Below are 14253 nucleotides of genomic sequence, written 5' to 3'. Positions count from 1 at the left end.
CAATCGCAGGCCAGATTTTATGTGGAACTTGCAAAATCGTTACATTCTGTTCATCGCGTTCTCAAAGTAAACTTGAAAAACTAATTTAGCAAGAGCCTGCTTATTAAAAAAAGTTTTTTTAAAAAGTGATTCAATTGCGGTTGCTTCCATTCGGCTTATTATAAAAACATTCTCAAGTTACTGACTGACCACGAGGTGGCAACAGAGGTTTGCTTGACGCGTAGCCTTCTCTCCAAAAGGTGTGTGGTGAATTTTCTTTTCTTTTTACATGTCATTTTGGGGTTTTATATTAAAGAAAAAACTATTTCAACTTTTTGTAAACCTCATATTATTTATTATAAAGTTTTTTTATTCATAAATGTAAATATACTCAATGTAAGCCAAATGAGAATTACAACTGCACTTGAAAACCATTACAGACTCTCATAACAAGAAAGCAGTTAAAACTTACGTTTACTATATTTCTTTAAAATTGTCCCTTTTCTCTTGTTGAAAAAATATTTATATTATTTGTGCTATACTTCTGATTGTATTTCAGTCTTTTAAAATTGCCTGTTGTTATTGCAATAAAAAATGAATTAATAAAAAAATGATTTCATACATTACTTTTATTACATTGCTTTTATTTGTATGCTTTAGTTGGAAACATCAGGAACCGTCCACAAAGTGATGACCACTGCAAATAGTTTATACAATAGATGAACTGAATTACCAAGAGAAAAAAAGACATCACAAATTAAAAAAGTACAATACATTATTATAAAAATGAGTCTACCGTCTTGATTTCATTAAGTTACATATATTTCTGCTGCATTTTAAGACAACAGCCAAACAAATTTCATTGGATTGTTCAGATAAAGCATGACAACAACTGGCTGTCCATGAATTACTATCAAACATATATTATATTACAGCTTACAGATATTACATATGTTCTGTATCTCATATTAAATGGCATTTTATATTTGAAACTTTATTCAAATTATGTAAATACATTGTTTTTCCTCATGTGTTCTGGGCATAACCAGCTTACGTGTATGTTTGTCAATGCAATGATGCTGGCATGCTGCATGTTGTCAGGTTTTGGCAGTATGGGAGATAAAACAAAATACAAATACAAAAATGAGCACAGTATAAGTTTTTCTGTCATGATACCCAATGTATGAGATTAACAAGTAGGCTACAGTACTTCATTTGGACAATTTTTAAAAAAAGTTCTGCTTTGAAGCAACAATTAACACATACATTTTGTCCATCAGAAAAGTGCACAGTTTAGCAAGCTCAAAGACAAACTCAATTCCATTTGATAAGAAATATTAGTCCTTTTCATGAAATGCTGGATATTTATAACAAAATATGAGTTTATAAAAAGCACAACAAAACAATGTACAGTAAACAGCTAAAAATACAGAATTTAAACACTTCAAATTATACAAACGAAACAAAACAAAAAAACAGAAGTCCAGCTATTTTAATACACCAGCTCAACTTGTTGACTTTTCTTTTTAATAAATGTGAATGTGAAATGTGCGTACGTGAATAAATTGTTGAAAAAATGTTATTATTTGTCCCTTGAAGAATAAAGTCATTTTTAAAAATATTCTAAAGCAGTTTTACCCAACTCTGATCCCTTGAGGAACCCTAAAAGCACATATTATGCCTCCCACATGTGATTCACATATTTTGTTTAGGTCTAAATGTTATTTTGTTTCCTATTGAGCTGATGAATGAATTAATTTGTGTGCCTCCATGCATTACTGTTCCACTGTGGAGAAGTCTGTGAGGTAAAACTTTGTCATCGAGATTTTGTTCGTGCAGATTCCTGCAAAAGAAAACATGTAAATATGTATAAATGATCACTGTGAAGGGATGTCAATTGTTTTATTTATTGAATTATTTATTAACTACACTGCATGATATTATAGCTTAATTAATAGCATAGTATTATTATCATATATAATGATAAACATACAGTTGAAGTCAAAACTATTAGCCCTCCTGTGATTTTTTTCTTCCCTTTTTCAAATATTTCCCAAATGATGTTTAAATAGAGAAAGGAATTGTTTACAGTATTTCCTATATTTTTTTCTTCTGAAAAAAGGTCTTATTTGTTTTATTTCAGTTTTTATAAAATAAATAAATTATATATATATATATATATATATATATATATATATATATATATATATATATATATATATATATATATATATATATATATATATATATATATATATATATATATATATATATTATCTGGCTTAATCTGTAGTCACACAAAAAACAGCACTAAATATGTATTGTTTTATAATATGTGTATTATGTTATTTAGATTGCATTATGTAGACCCACCACCATCAAGTGTCCGTTCTTGGCTCTATAGACCATGGATTCACTGCTACTCTTAAAATCAACAAAGCCTTCTTTCCCAGGCTGGATGTCAAACCTCACGCTACAAAAACAACAATGAAAAAAATTCACTGTATGTATAACACATTCATTTTAAACACAACAAATATTTTCTCTGTGTATTTGAGGCTGTTTAGACAAAATATCTCACCTCTCTTGTACAACTTTGATGAGGCTGCGGTTCTTTGTCACTATACAGATTTTTGTCAATGCCTCAAACAGATAGCTGCACTGCAAGACCAGGTCTCCCTTAAAAAATACATTATATTTCAGTGATATTGTAGGTTATATATATATATATATATATATATATATATATATAGTGTTGTTATTCACCCACTTTTTGCTTTGTGTCTTCACACGCGACATGGAGTATCAGGAAGTTGTCACTTAAGTTGCTGACAGACACCCCTGTTAAAAGCAAATATTTATTATGTAAATAAAATTTTTGACAAGGAAATGAACTTGACTACAGACATGTCTTAATTTACCCTAAAGGAAAACAAGGCTTTGAAAGACAGACACTGTCTTCACAATGACATGCACTACATCCAGTCTTCTGATCAGTAATTGTTTTTAATTTTTCAACTGATTTCCACTTTCTAGAAAACTGTTATTGTTAGCATAATAATCAGTACAGTATTTTAAAAAACAGTACAATCCATAGAACTCACATTCCCCACAGCCTCATTTTCATTACTGTAAACAAATAGATTTATTTTTAACATTATGCTTTGTCTACTGTACTGGTTAATTTAGCAGTGACATGTTACAGGACTGTTAAAAGGATTAAAATAGGACTAAATAAACAACATAGTCTAAACAAAACAAAACTACATCAAGAGGTATATTTACACATCTCTAAATGAAATATCAAATTCTAGTTTTATATTCCACCAAACCATTTAGTTTAATAGACATCTTGGCTAAAACAAGGCTGAATTTGGCCTGTCATTGAAACTCTGATAGAAAACTAATCTATTTTTGGACTGTTATTCAAAGTCAGATAGATTTTAACTGGCAGCCAAAATGTAGCCATGATGTAGCCAAGACAGAAGAAAAATTATTGCTGGATATTAATATTAATAATATCAAAATATCATACATTTATAAATAAAAATACCCATGGATTATGAATTAATTGGACATTTCACACAATTTGAGATGTTTAATTAATGAACAACACTGAAATTTGACCTTTTAGAGAGCTGTAATTCACCCTCTGTTTGATTTTGGCCTCCTCCACCAGATACGCAGCGGCCTGAGTGAAGATAAGCTGTCTGAAACGTGGACGAAAGCCATTCCTGTCATATTTAATCACTGGAACACTGTACTGTACAGAGGGAGATAACACAATCACTTTTTCCATACCAGTGACATAAACATCTGTCAGACTAACAAATAAAACTCCAGTGTCTACTACACTTTGAGTTAAACACTTACAGACATTTAACTAAGTATTCCTGCAGCAGGAACAGAAATATGATTTATGAATAAAACAGAAATATGTTTACACCCAACAAATGAATTCATGTTCATATTTTATTAGTCCTCCTGTGAAATTTTTATTATTTTAAAAACATTTCTCAAGTGTTGTTTAATGGAGAGAAGAGTTTTTCAACATATATAATAGTTTTGACAATTAATTTCTAATAACTAATTTTTTCTGTGTTTGCCATGGTAACTGTGCATAATATTTTACTTGTTCTTTTGCAAGATACTAGCATTCAGCTTAAAGTGCAAATTAAAGACCTCACTAGGTTATTATGTTAACTACACTCAAACAAATTACATTTGTTGTTTGCTTAAATTACTTTTGTTGTTTTAGCTTATTTTAAACAATTCTTGAGTTTTTTTGGACAACTTATTTGTTTTAGGTTCAATTCACTTAAATTTGTAAAAAGTAAAAAGTAAACTTAATTACTTAATGTTGTCCCAACACAAATTGATTGTATGAAACCCAGCATTTTTAACAGTGTAGGGAAGTTATGATAATTAAGCAAGTTATTGAATAACAGTGGTCTGTTCTCTAAACAATCGAAAATATATTATTGACCTTAAAAATGGCTAAAAGTTTTTATGCTTTCATTCAAGCCAATTTAAAAAAGATATTCTGCAGAAATAAATACAATAAATTAATACATGTTTTTTTTAACTAACAATTGGCATAAAATAACAAAAATGTGTTTTAGATTATTTAGACTTTATGTCTATATTTATTTGTTAGACAACACAATACAAATGATTTAAAATGAGAAGTGTCAGAAAATCAATATTTAGTGGAAAAACCCTGATTTGCAATTAAAATAAATAAATAAAACAAATTGTTATTTTCTAGAAAAATTACAAGAATACATATTATATTTACACAGATTCCCAAGTGAACAGAACATTCACATTTTTCACAGTATTTCCTATTACACTTTGCTTTTTTGTTTGTTTAATCATGTTTGGCTGCAATGTAAAACAAAAAATTTTCAAAACAATTTAAAAACTGCTAAGGTTGAGGTTACTGGTAAAGTTTTTGCTACAAAACAAATCAATGTTGTTTATTAATTTGTCTAATTAATTAATTAACTAACTAGTTAACCTAATTAATCTAGTTAAGCCTTTAAATTAAACAGTTATGCCTTTAAATTGCACAGTTAGGCCTTTTAATTGCCACAGGACAACCGTGCCAGTGCGCCCACCACATACTAGCAATTAGTGGAGTAGAGAGACAATGATAGAGCTAATTCGGTGGATGGTGATGATTGGGAGGCTATGAAGGGTATGGAGGGAATTTGGCCAGGGTTACACCCCTACTCTTTAAGAGAAGTGCAACGGGATTTTAAATGACCACAGAGAGTCAGAATCTCATCGGAAAGACGGATCATAAACTGTCATTATGGAAAAGACAAATTAAATAAATTATTATTAAATTAGTTATTAAATTGATTGTGTTAAAATGTAAAAAAAAATCTTCTTTCGATTAAACAGTGTATATATAAGGACTTTGTTGTTAAAAGTGCTAGAATAGCTCATAGTTTTACTAACCTTAATGCCTTCAGGACAAATCAGTTGTAAGACTTTAATGTTTATGTCCTGTTCACCTGAAGACAACCAAAAAACAATGTTGTTTATTTGTAACCTTTAGATTTACACACTGCAAAGTTAATAGTAGCTTGCAATAGTTGAGAAAAAAATGACAAATTCTTACTTATCCTAGTGTCAGCGAAGGGTTGGCATACGCTCTGAGGGTAGCTCTCCTTTCTGCCTCTGAAAATTTCACTGGTCAGTGCTTTGGTTTGCAGCTGTAAATAAAATAGGAGTATTAAACATATACAATCAGAGAATGTAGTAGGATAATAAATGTTCAGATAAATGAGAGGTGAAAAACACAATTTTACCTGCATCTTTCTCTGTGAGCTGATCCCTCGAACATACTTCCTAACAAGGAGGCGTGTGTACAGGTTACGCAAGAGAACCGAGGCCTGTAGATTCATTTATAGAAAAGAAAAAATAAAATACAATGAAATCTTATGATTCTTATCTTATGAAATTTCAAAAAAGACTTGTCTTCAATGAAGAAGGATCTACCTCCTGCATTATGGGTGGAGGAGTCAGCCACGTGGTTTTGTCCAAAACTGATTTTGGCAGGTTCTCTTTGAGTCGAGTGAGGTAGCTCTGTCTGACAAACGCCAGATATTCAGAGTTGTCCATGCTTACAGGCTGATTCCTGTTCATGAAGCCCTTAATAAATCTGTAAGATTTTGGGGAAACACTTAAACTCAAACTTGATTCTATTACATTTTTAACAAACTGCAAAACAGATTTTCCTATACAGAGTTTTTGTATTATTTAGAGTACAGATATCTAAACAAATCTGAAATGAAGCACATTCTAGACAAGTAAAAACATGTTTTGTTTTCGGGAATAAAATTTAAAATAAAGTTAAGCAAAATAGTCAGCAATGGGCTATGTAAAATACTCTTATTTCAATTTTACTTGCATATTATTTGCTTTTTTCTTTAAGGAAAAACTAACTTAACTTTGACATTCATTTCTGAAAACAAAACAATTTTTATTACTTGTCAAGAAAATGCTTCTTGGTTTAAGATTTTTGAGATACTTGGTCTAGAAATAGTATGAGAAGTATTTTTGCAGGGCATATACTGTTCAGAACTTTTTGGTCAACAGAAGTATTTTATGATCAAATGAATGCATCGCTGCCGAACTAAAAGACATTTCTAATATTTCTCTCACTTTTTGATGACTTTGACAGCCCAGGCTCTTCTTTCTCGCTCTCTTCTGGCCTGCAGGCCCCGCCAACATGTCTCAATCTTGGTAGCTGTTAAAATCAGTTAAGAGTGAAGTTACATACACAGATATCCTAAGTAGCTGTAATACCAGAAAGGTTCGATACCTGCTTCTCTCTGCCTCAGGTAGTCTCCTTTCACCCTGTAGCCCTTGTATTTGGCCTGGATTCTTGTGACTACATTAAAAGAGATTTTAAATAGTAATCAATCTGCTCATAGATGAATTAGCAAGAACATAGGGCGACACTGTGGCTCAGTGGTTAGCACAGTCTCCGTTGCTTGGCTGACCATCTCTGTATAATTACCCTGCATTTGGATCCTCACTCTACCACTGTATTCTCGTTTTGTTTCGTTTTTTGTTTTGCTTGGTTTCGTTTCAGGACATATAAGAGAGTCTTTAAATCAGACTGTTTTGTAGGGTTTTTTTATTGTCTGTTTCCCTTTGTTTTTATGTTCTACCTAAAAAACTAAATAATAATATTGCAAATGTAAAACTAGCACTGCAGCTTTAGACTTTTATTTTCAGATATTGGTGATGGCTTACCTAATTCATGCTTGCAGACTTCAAATGCATCTTCAGTGGCAAACAGAGTCCTGGGATGGCGAATAAAGATTTTTGTTCTTAAAAAAAGGAAATAAAATACTTGAAAAAGCATCAAAAGGCACCGGATATTAATTTGGTCCAAGAACAACAAAACAAAGTATCGTAGCATTAGCCTGTACAGTTTGTACCTTCCCATCTTGTACTCGTCTGTTTTGTAGCCAAGGTGTTTGATGAGCCGCTGCACTCCTTCCGCTGGTGTCCCCTTCCAGTGTGGCCATGTGTCAGGACACAGAGCCTTGTATCTGCGCAGATCAGCATGGAGATTAGATCAATGTTTTCAGGTGAGAAGAAAAAACAACAGGTTGATTAAAAAAGGATGAGAGCAAAGGAACAACAGATATACCAGAGTCTAATATCACTTTCATTTTACCATTATATTGGATATTATATAAACATTTCAGCATCAGGAATTTTTTTGAAATCCTTTGTTCAAAGATTCAGTCACTCCTTCTCTTCCATAAGTCCACTTTGCTGTAACTCATGGGTGTCAAATTCAGTTCCTGGAGGGCCGCAACCCTACACAGTTTAGTTCCAACCCTGCTTCAACACACTTGCCTGTAGGTTTCAAACAAGCCTGAAGGACTCAATTAGTTTGCTCAGGTATATTTAATTAAGGTTGGAACTCAACTGCAGAACTGCGGCCCTCCAGGAACTGAGTTTGACACCCCTGCTGTAACTGGTTTGATGGCACAGTCTGTTTTAACTGGTACCTTATAAAAACAAAATATCCATTATCATATTTAAGCTCCTATCATATTTTTTTAAGGGATGCACTAGCCAATATTTGCGTATGTATATGACCGACCAATGGTAGTGTGCAAAAACAGTGCGGCCTAAAGACAAAGGTAAAAGTAATGCAAAAATGTAACATTTAGTGATGACAGTAGCAAGTCGAATGGGATATTTTAGATTTATAAATCATTGTTTACAACACATTGTTGCCCAAAGTGCTGAAGACAATCAATACTAATTAAAATAAGTGCTACATTAAACAATTACAACAATTAAAACATAAGGCAAACTCCTCAATATAAAATGGCTTAAATGCTAAAAAACAAAGATGCACCTTAGTGATCTACCAGGATTATATACATGTAGAAGATCTAATAAGTTAGGTGTTGCCAGATCATTTAAGGGTTTAAAAAAAAAAAATTAATAGTTTAAAATCAATCCTTGACCTAAGAGGCAGCCAGCACAGAGAGGAAAGAACTGGTGATATGGGCTCATACTTGCTAGTCCCTGTCAGAAGTCTCGCTGCCGCACTTTGTACTAATTGCAATCTATTCAGGGCATTTTGACTAATACCCACATATAGTGAGTTGCAAATAATCTAGTCTTCGTAAAACAAAAGCATGGATCACGTAATCAAGGTCATTAAAAGAGAGAAATGACTTGCTACGAGTCATGAATGAAAAAAAAGGGATTTAACAACTGAATTTACTTGTTTGTTGAATTTCAGATCACTATCGAACTGAAACCTTTTTTAAAAGAGGACATGTCTAGAAAAAAGAGGACATATGGTCACCTTATGATATGAACAGAAATGATGAACTCTGTTTTACCGAATTCAAAAGAAAGTGCTGAAAACATCATCTTAACATGTTGACACAAACCAAACTCTTAAAACTTGGCTAAAACTGAAAGGAGGACACATTTATAACTTAATTAAGTTTGTGCTGGATGCAAAACTTGAATTGCACATGATTTGCTTCAGGTTTAATTGGTTCTTGTTTTGTGGAGACAATACCTTTATTTATCACACACTATGATGTTTGGTATGTTGCAGACATTAAATTTAAAACATGTAGTGGAGAGTGGAGACAAAAGTACCATTTTTCATAAAAAAATATTTTTTAAGATGATGTTTTAGACAGAAATATACATTCTGCAGTGGTTCCTAACTCATAAGTGTGGTCTATCAATATCCGGTGGTATTTTGTACAAATGTAAAAAAATTACAAAATAATTTCACTTTAACCAAAATAAACACTTCAAACATACTAACCCCGTCAGTAGAGACAAAAGTAACACAACAATATGTGCTAGATTTACTGGATCAATCTTGTTTTTAAAATAAACCGCACTATGATCTTGTTAATATGTTAACTGCAAACATATTTTGTCCTTTATATTTGTAATAAATTTTAAATCACATTTTTATTTTAAATTTCATTTCCTATTTTAGCTCATATCATATTTTTTAAGAGGGCGCTGAGTGATTGAGATGCCCTGGCCAATGTTTACAAAAGCAACTAATGTAAGAGCTCTGAGAAAAATCGCTTTGTTACTTTAATTCAATGCTACTTACCCACGCTCTCCCCTATATTTATTTTTTCATCAAAAAAAAAAAAACTCAACAAAACAATACAAAATTTAATCTAAAATCAAACAAAAAGTGCTCAGTGGTAACTTAAATGATGTGTCGGTGCTCTTTGGGTAGGGGATTCATCAAAATAAACAGCAAAAATCATTCCAAGGCACTCAAAAATATATAAAATATATAAATATATTATAAAGCCTTTATTGACATGGCTTTTAAATTTAATCATTTAGAATATTTTTTTCTTGGCAATGTGAATTCATTTATATAAAACATCTAAATTGAATTACTGCAAACTCTAATGTGCAAGTGAAAATAAGTTATGACTATTAGCAGTGGGACATAAATAAGTGTTCCTTTCATCCCCACAGGAACTCTTGACACTTAAACCTGATTTACTTTAAACAGAAAAACACAGACATTGCACACTTAAAGATATGTTATTGCACTTAAATAACCTGTAGATTGATCATTACTGTGACACATGAAAACAGAAGCACAACTTGTAAAAAAAGAAAAAGGGTACCATCATTTACTTTCTGCATTTAAAAACTGAAATCCTGATCTAACCGCACGACAGTGATGAAATCAGATGATATTTGGCAGCTCCATGCATGCCGAACGTGCTGGTATAGACTGCAAAGTGAAAACTGTTGTAAGGGCTCTGAGAAAATCTTTTTGTTACTTTAATCAACACTACTTTTATCCACGCTCTCCCCTATATTAAATAACATAATCTCTGAAAAAGCATAATTAGGCACTTGAAATGCCATGTCAGCTTGCTTGGCCCTTTTCACGTCAAAAAAAAAGTACACAAACTATAAGAGAGTCATTTAAAACAATATAAAAACCTATTTCAATTTAGTTTAAGACCTAATGGACTTGGTAATTGATTTTTTTAATATACCTTTTTTATAAAAATTGTATCATTTATTAAATTATGATTAAGAGATACTATTAAATAATAAAAATGTGTGTCTGATTCTGGGATGTCCTATTCAGCATCAAACAGATATGATCAGTTATTTGATTTTATTTGACTTTTAGATGATTTTTAGATCTATTATTATTATTTTATGTGTCTTTTTTTTACTTTTTATTTTGACATTTTTTACATTTATGCTTGTGTCCTTTACTGCTGCACATTTTAGGTCATTAAAATCCCTGGAGATGCTACTTTTAAAGGGGCTAAATAAAAATAAAGTTGTGTCTTTCAATTAAATCTGTTAGCAAAATTCATAAAGCTGAGTAACATTATTGACAACGTGCTGTTGAAAACACATACACACTGCGAACGCACCTCTTGAGGAAGACTTCATATCTTCTCCTATAAGCAAACCCGGCCCGTCTGACTCTCAGGTGCTCCATTAACCCCAGATACTTGACTTGATGTCTCACCATGACATCATCAAAGCGATCTGAGGTCGGGTGAGAGAGAGACAGGTCACCAGCACCATCTTGTAAAACATTCAGCAGACAAAACCACTAAGCAGAAGTGTGAAGTGAAAGGCTCACCTGGCTGTTTGCAGTGGTTGGGTTTCAAGCACCGCACATACCATGGCTCCTTCGTCATCAGGATTTCGGTCAGGCCGACAAGGCTGTTCTTAAACTGGGTGGCTACCTGTTTCACAAAAAACATGGTGTATGAATTGACCTGATGGTGTATGAATTGACCTGATATGTGATTCAACTTTACTGGATGATTTAAGTAAAATGACTGCATCAACCTAAAGCAAAAAAGCTTTATTTTGTGATTCACATGGGCTGTTTCTCAATATGTGTTTTTCAGCGGTCTTGCGTCCTCGTGTTCTCGTAAAACGTCATCATCAGCTGCCTAAGTTCAGTTCCAATACTCAAGACCGCAAGTACGGAGGACGCGTGAAACTTCCCGGATGTGTTCTTGATATCGAGGACGCACTGATGCTGACTTGAGCACCGAACTCGCTCTGGAAGTCCCAGAAGTCATTGCGACTGGAGGTGGGAAGCGCAGCATTTTATTTAGATTTATTATTAAAGTTTAGAGACATCACTTATTTACCTCAGGAGTTTCCCTAAATGAAACGGTGAAAGTAAACATTAACATGAACATCTTAATAAAGGAATAAACACATCAAGAGTTGTTTGCTGAAATTCGTATTAAAATCAGTTTTATTTATATTGTGCAGAGTATATTTCTAATGTTTTTATGCAAAGTATATATTTTGAAGAGGGGAAAAACAATAAATCGTTGTATAAGTGCTGTAATGTTTAAATAATTTCCATTTAAAACACGTGAAGGTCACATGACCATCAGGAAGAACGCAGCATCCCATTTCTCAAAGGACGCGTTCTCTGCCCTCGCGGTCTCCTGAGTTCGTTCTTCCGAGGACACCTGGCAAGACCGGTCTCCACAAGAACGCAAGTCCGTTCTCTGCGTTCTTGGAATTGAGAAACAGCCATGGTGTTGTAAATTGCATTATGGGAGTTTGATCTCTGCTCTGTCGATGTTCAACTCTACAGCTTAACAAAGTGCTTTTGTTGGCATTTTAGTAGTTTGAGAGAAGATATTGTTGAGAATATATTGTTAAAAAAATACCATCTAGAGAACTAACTACTAACTACTGGCAGCCTATTACTAATTTTTTGTACAGTAATTTACTACACCAATACAGACAACATATCCCTTTAAACTATTAAAAATGCCAATAAAAGTCAATTTTTCTAACTTTTCAACATCAAAAGATTTTGGGGAAAGATTAAGGACCCATAATGCAATACGCATTTATACGTATATACGTAAACATGAATCACAATCACAGAAAACTAACAATTATTTTTGTAGTTAGTTGCAATTAGTTTCTCTCTCTCTCTCTCTCTCTCTCTCTCTCTCTCTCTCTCTCTCTCTCTCTCTCTCTCTCTCTCTCTCTCTCTTTCTCTCTCTCTCTCTATATATATATCTTTGTCTCATGCAACGTTAAAAATAATGATTGTTTCCTGTCGCCAATTTCATTTCTCTGCAGCGAGCATATCATCATTTCTGTAATATGACAAGCAGCACTCTAACTTTGAGTTCTTAAAAAGTCCTACTTTTTTTTAGAGGTGAATGGCTTATTAAATTAGCCCTTGGTTTTGTAGCTTGTTTACATTACACCTTGTCACATTGCAGCTTTAAGATATTGTTCTGTTTTTCAGAAAGGACAAAAAGGCAGTTTTGCTCAATAGAAAGTCAATGGGAAGGGTTAGAATGCCCCCATCATTTCCCCACCCTCCCCTTTGTGTGGGCATGGCCTGCATTTGTCTCTATACTGAGTAGTGGTGGAGTTTATTTGTGCTCTTCTTTTCATATTTCACCTGCAGCAAATTGACGGTTAGCAATGGAGGGTTGTGGCTAAGCATATTTTACCCAGGTCATCAATCTGACATCATCAGACAAGAACTGTCATTCCAAAGCAGAAGCAAAGTGAGTTTTTTAGTGGATTAACTTGCACAGATTAATTGTTCATTTTAAGATTAACAATGTGCACCAGTAAAACAAACATTGTAGATTTTGATATCATGCACACTTCAGGTCTAAACTAAAACTGTAAGAAAGGTTTGAGCTTAGGATGTTAAAGATTCTATGCAAATCTGCTGAGCCCAAGGTGCTGCCATGCACTTAGTGACTACTATGCTGCAATAAACTTTGCATGATTTTTTTTCTTACAGCGGTCAACAATATCTATTTGATAGAAGTATATTAAAATGGTGCACTATTAATAAGCTTTACTAAATCTGCAGTTAAACAATTCTTTTTTTATATCCAGAAAATCATCATTAAAAATGCATTCACTTGTCACATATCATTTTACTGTACCGTCTCGGGTCTTTTCTTGCCATCAGGCTCAATAGTGTGGAAGCAATGCTGGATAATGCTGTTCTTAGACTGTCGCATGACCTTAACAAAATAACAAACAACTTTAACATTTCAAAGAGACGAGAAGCAAACAGTGAATGCATGCAGAGGAGGAATCTCTTACCTCTTTAATGTTTCTGTACAGAAGATCATTATTTTTGTCCAGAAATCCTGACATATGGAAATCAAACAGGTCAAGTTAAGGAAAAAGACTTGTTAGTCTTAAAACTGGTTGCAACGAAAGACTTGAAAAACTGTACAAAAGAATCCCTCTTAACTTAGTGCTCAGCCAAAAAACGCAGGTGCAAATGAAATATTCATCAAAGGCGGCAACACCAAAGCTCCAAAAATACAAATTTATTAAATTAAAAAAGCTGACACAAAGCGTGTTGACTTACCAACAACCGAGTAAGTAACCTCTCCAGCATAGTGTAGAAGTCTGAAGTCTCCTCGTTCCAGGGTCTTGCGTGTTTTCTGGTCAGCCAATTTGTGCCTGAGATTTGGAGAATTTTAGATTACCACAGTTTAAGCTCTTGCTGTGATCAAACCATTACCTTGTTAGAAAAGCAGTCAATTCAATGAAGTAAATACTAACATATATATTTTATTCTAACAATATATAATATATAACATTAATACTAACATATATAATTTATATATTTTTTAAATCTTCTTAAAAGAAGTGAACAAATTTGTATTCAACTACTCTATGTAAGTTCTTCAAATAAGCTTTTGATTAAAAATAAATATG

General features: G+C 32.9%; 1 protein-coding gene across 6 annotated transcripts in view; it reads right to left on the bottom strand.

Moving 5' to 3' along the window:
• Nucleotides 1–602: 602 nt before the first annotated feature.
• Nucleotides 603–14253, bottom strand: part of myo1hb (myosin IHb) — a 93122-nt gene continuing 79471 nt past the window's right edge. For all 6 annotated transcript variants that reach the window (XM_087253608.1, XM_087253621.1, XM_087253604.1 and 3 more), the window contains 18 exons: nt 13901–13995; nt 13627–13673; nt 13464–13544; nt 11147–11252; nt 10932–11049; nt 7440–7553; nt 7252–7328; nt 6815–6883; nt 6655–6739; nt 5989–6151; nt 5799–5882; nt 5609–5702; nt 5446–5501; nt 3607–3742; nt 2750–2820; nt 2561–2658; nt 2353–2452; nt 603–1822 (listed from right to left, as the gene is read on the bottom strand). In XM_087253608.1, coding sequence (XP_087109734.1) covers nt 1796–1822; nt 2353–2452; nt 2561–2658; nt 2750–2820; nt 3607–3742; nt 5446–5501; nt 5609–5702; nt 5799–5882; nt 5989–6151; nt 6655–6739; nt 6815–6883; nt 7252–7328; nt 7440–7553; nt 10932–11049; nt 11147–11252; nt 13464–13544; nt 13627–13673; nt 13901–13995 — 1621 coding nt within the window. In that variant the 3' untranslated portion in view covers nt 603–1795. The remainder of the gene's footprint in view (nt 1823–2352; nt 2453–2560; nt 2659–2749; nt 2821–3606; nt 3743–5445; nt 5502–5608; nt 5703–5798; nt 5883–5988; nt 6152–6654; nt 6740–6814; nt 6884–7251; nt 7329–7439; nt 7554–10931; nt 11050–11146; nt 11253–13463; nt 13545–13626; nt 13674–13900; nt 13996–14253) is intronic.

This window comes from Danio rerio, chromosome 5 (assembly GCF_052040795.2).
Source record: "Danio rerio strain M-AB ecotype USA chromosome 5, GRCz13ab, whole genome shotgun sequence".
Lineage (NCBI taxonomy): Eukaryota > Metazoa > Chordata > Actinopteri > Cypriniformes > Danionidae > Danio > Danio rerio.
Note: the sequence above shows the minus strand (reverse complement) of the source record. Positions and strands in the feature narration are given on the sequence as shown.